The 3,493-nt window shown below is 24.5% G+C and overlaps 1 protein-coding gene across 1 annotated transcript; it reads left to right on the top strand.

Moving 5' to 3' along the window:
- LOC113558410 (F-box only protein 17-like) lies at positions 1 to 1,546 on the top strand. The gene is made up of 4 exons (XM_026963857.1): positions 1 to 671; positions 778 to 1,006; positions 1,066 to 1,198; positions 1,292 to 1,546. Exons 1-4 carry the CDS (start codon positions 344 to 346, stop codon positions 1,448 to 1,450), a joined length of 849 nt encoding a protein of 282 aa, XP_026819658.1. The 5' UTR covers positions 1 to 343; the 3' UTR covers positions 1,451 to 1,546.
- The last annotated feature ends 1,947 nt before the right edge of the window (positions 1,547 to 3,493 follow it).

Here is a 3,493-nt window from a genome sequence, read left to right as displayed (position 1 = left end):
AAGTGTTTAGTGTTTACTGTTTACCATATCTATGCTGTTTACTTATTGGCTGTTATATAAGATAAAAATGTATAACATGAATATTAGACAATAATAATACTAATTTATATGGGTTATAAGTTATATAAGTTACAACTTAACTTATAACACATAAATTCAGACATTCAGTAGTTATTAATAATCATGTAGCCTAAAGACTTTTAAATTAAGATTTTTGTTTGCGTTTATTTGTTTATTGTTAAATAATTATAAATTATTTAATGTTTTTTTTTGGAAGTTAATTAAAGATTTTATTCTATTTATTTATTTTTATGTCAACATATATTTAATTATTAAACTTTTAATGATGGATATATTAAAAAATCATTATGAGACTTTTGATTTACTACCAGATGAAATGGTTGTATACACATTAAGCTTTATCGATGCAGATACCCTTTTGGATTGCAGACTTGTGTGCAAAAGATGGCGAGAACTTATAGATGCATACGTATTTCAAGAAAAAGCTTCACGAGAAAATAAGTATGTGAATAATGGTAGAGGATACTATAGTTTTTCCAAAATTGATTCAAATAATATCAGAAAGCTAGAATTGCCATGGTACGTGTTTCATGTCATATGCAAATATGACCCATTTAATAGAAATTTAGTGAAAAACCACTGTGGACAAAGTAAGTTGATAAATTCAAAATTATAATATAGGGTTCTAGTTTTGATCAGAACTAAAAATAATTTAGTGTTCAAATACCCATAATAATTTTTATATTAAATATACAGATGAATATACGCATTGGAATATAACTAACGATCATAATTGGTGGACTATTGAACAAACACCACAAGGTGCTCCTCCATTACCTGATGATCCCGATTTTGATGGCCATACAAGCTGTTTTGTATCAACATATCGATTATGTTCAAAAAGGCAAAAAATCATATTCAAAAATTATGGTTTGAATGATATTGTCATGAAAACTCTTCAACCTGAAATATCAGTTAGTGAATGGTAATACATACTTTAAAATATTTTCTTTGCACCAAATAATAAAATAAAATAATTTGCAGGTATACTGGTCGTTTTGATTGTGGCTGCAAATATGCATTAAGGGCAACTGTTCATGATAGAAATGATAAGTTAATAGAACAACACAATTACAATGATATTTTACCTCAGTGGGAGGCTAATATTTGGACAAAAGTTTGTACTTTTTTTTTTATGTATTATATATTTAATCTAATATTTGTATTTCAAAATGTTTTAGTAAAATTATTATTAAACATTATTTTTTAGGCTTCACATTCATTTAAAAATCAGAGTAATGCATCTCAATTAATTCTATATCATTCTGGAGTAGACACACAGTATTGGGCTGGTCACTATGGTACCAAAATATCTGGTTCTGTAGTAAAAATTTTGCTACCAATAAAATTTAAATGTGCCGAGTCTTAGATACATATTTTAATTAAATGTGTTGGTATATATATATATCAATGTTATAATATTTCTTTTAAAATTTAAAATTTATTCAAAATTAATAATTACTTATCACCCAAAATATGAAATATTATAACAGTTGTACTATTTTATATAATATTTAATTATTGTTAATAATGTATTTTTAAATATTTATGAACTGAAAGATAAGAGAAAATATTTTTTTATTATATTTTAAGAAACTTTAAATCTAGTCAGCAATTGTTTTTATTATTCTATTATTGTAGGGCGGCCAGAATGAATTTTTAATTGTAGAAATTTGGGACAACAAATTCCAATTTTACCTAACTTACTTTACAGTGTCTTTTATTTTTATTTTTTATTTATAATATATATTAAGTAATACAATAAGTATATTTGATCAATAGATAAAATAAATAAGTAATAATAACATTATAGTAAGTTATCTAAACCTGAGTTCAAGTATTTTTTTTCATATACATAATTGAGCATAAATAATTAGATTAAAAGTTCTTTGACCCATTTTATTTTGATTTGAGGAGGATGTATCAATTAGATTTAAAGAGCATAAATTTGATATGAGAGATTTAGATGATTATGTTGTTTTTATGTAATCATTTATTGAATTTAGGTGCTTGATAAGGGATCGTTATTAAGGGGTTTTGTTACTAATATACCTAGGAGCATTGATTATTGCTTCGAGAGATATTAACTGAAAATATTATTTAACTCTTAATTAGTTTTCAAAATTAGATTTTATAAGAGGCCAAAGAGAGGATGAATAATTTGTGAACTAATATTATTGTTTTACAGTGATAGTATTGATTTTAATAAGGATGGTAGGATGTGAGTCATCTATCTACAAGCATCCTAAGATATTTTATGGACTATTGGTATTTATCTATTGTTACTGTATCTTACTATTTTTATTTATTAATTTAATTATAAATATATATGTATTATAGGTATATTTTTGTGTAATTACTTTACCATTGATTAACAAATATTCAGTTAATATTTATTAACCAGAAAATATACTAAATTATTTTTACTCTAGTTTGATTTTGGAACATTATAATGTTTATGAACAATGGTCAAACCACAATAACAACACAGAGTTCTAAAGAACTTCTTTGAAACATTGAAATACATGTTTTTTAACAGTGACGGATCTAGGATTTTTTTTTTTGTGTGGAGGAGGGTAAAATTTTTCATATTATTTTATATTATATGTATATTATTTTGTAAGTTCAATATTTAGCATTTGATGTTAGGCTTTACAAATATAATATGACAATCAAGGGGGTTCGACTCCCCTCCCCTCGAATCCGCTACTGTTCCTAAACCACTTATCCCGTAAAATCTGTTAAAAATGGCCAATCTATATAATAGTTAACAATAGAAAACTCATGAAATATTATTGTTCATTGATTAATTTTTTAAACATATTTTTCTAATATGATAATTATTGGATGTTAACCATTTTGTAAGATTTAATGTGATAATAATATATATTTAATTAATCACAGCTTTTATATGTATTAATTACAAATATTATAATGTTATCATTTTTTTAAAATATTATTTATTAGTTTATTACAGATGTATTTGTGTTAGGTACCATTTGCTATAAAATTATAACCAAAATTAAAATGTATTTAGTAGAAGTTTGGAATTATTTGTGAGTTTGTGACCTACAACAACATTTTTACTATAGTGTATGACTTACATAGTTATCACCATTTTAGTGTGTTAATAACAATTCAGCAGAAAAGCCTATTAATTATAATTTAATATTTAAATTACTAATACTTAATTTATAGTTTAACACTTAATCAAAATATTAAACAATTATATTAGTATATTACAGATTAACCTGGTGAGAGACGAGAGTTAAAATAGATAAAACGTTACTTATATGGAGGAAAATGCTAAAATAGCAGGCCATATTCTACTCGGGGATCGAGTACAACTATAATATCAGACGTGTGGAAATGTATGCAAATCTCCCATCCTATCTCTGGGTTATAATTATCA

The sequence above is a fragment of the Rhopalosiphum maidis genome, chromosome 4, assembly GCF_003676215.2.
Source record: "Rhopalosiphum maidis isolate BTI-1 chromosome 4, ASM367621v3, whole genome shotgun sequence".
NCBI lineage: Eukaryota > Metazoa > Arthropoda > Insecta > Hemiptera > Aphididae > Rhopalosiphum > Rhopalosiphum maidis.
Note: the sequence above shows the minus strand (reverse complement) of the source record. Positions and strands in the feature narration are given on the sequence as shown.

What these genes read in the sequence shown, in the direction of transcription:
- LOC113558410 (XM_026963857.1), top strand. Translation starts at nt 344, where the DNA reads ATGATGGATATATTAAAAAATCATTATGAGACTTTTGATTTACTACCA. An exon ending in GAAAAACCACTGTGGACAAA is followed by an intron (nt 672 to 777) that starts GTAAGTTGATAA and finishes TTAAATATACAG; the next exon opens with ATGAATATACGCATTGGAAT. An exon ending in GAAATATCAGTTAGTGAATG is followed by an intron (nt 1,007 to 1,065) that starts GTAATACATACT and finishes AATAATTTGCAG; the next exon opens with GTATACTGGTCGTTTTGATT.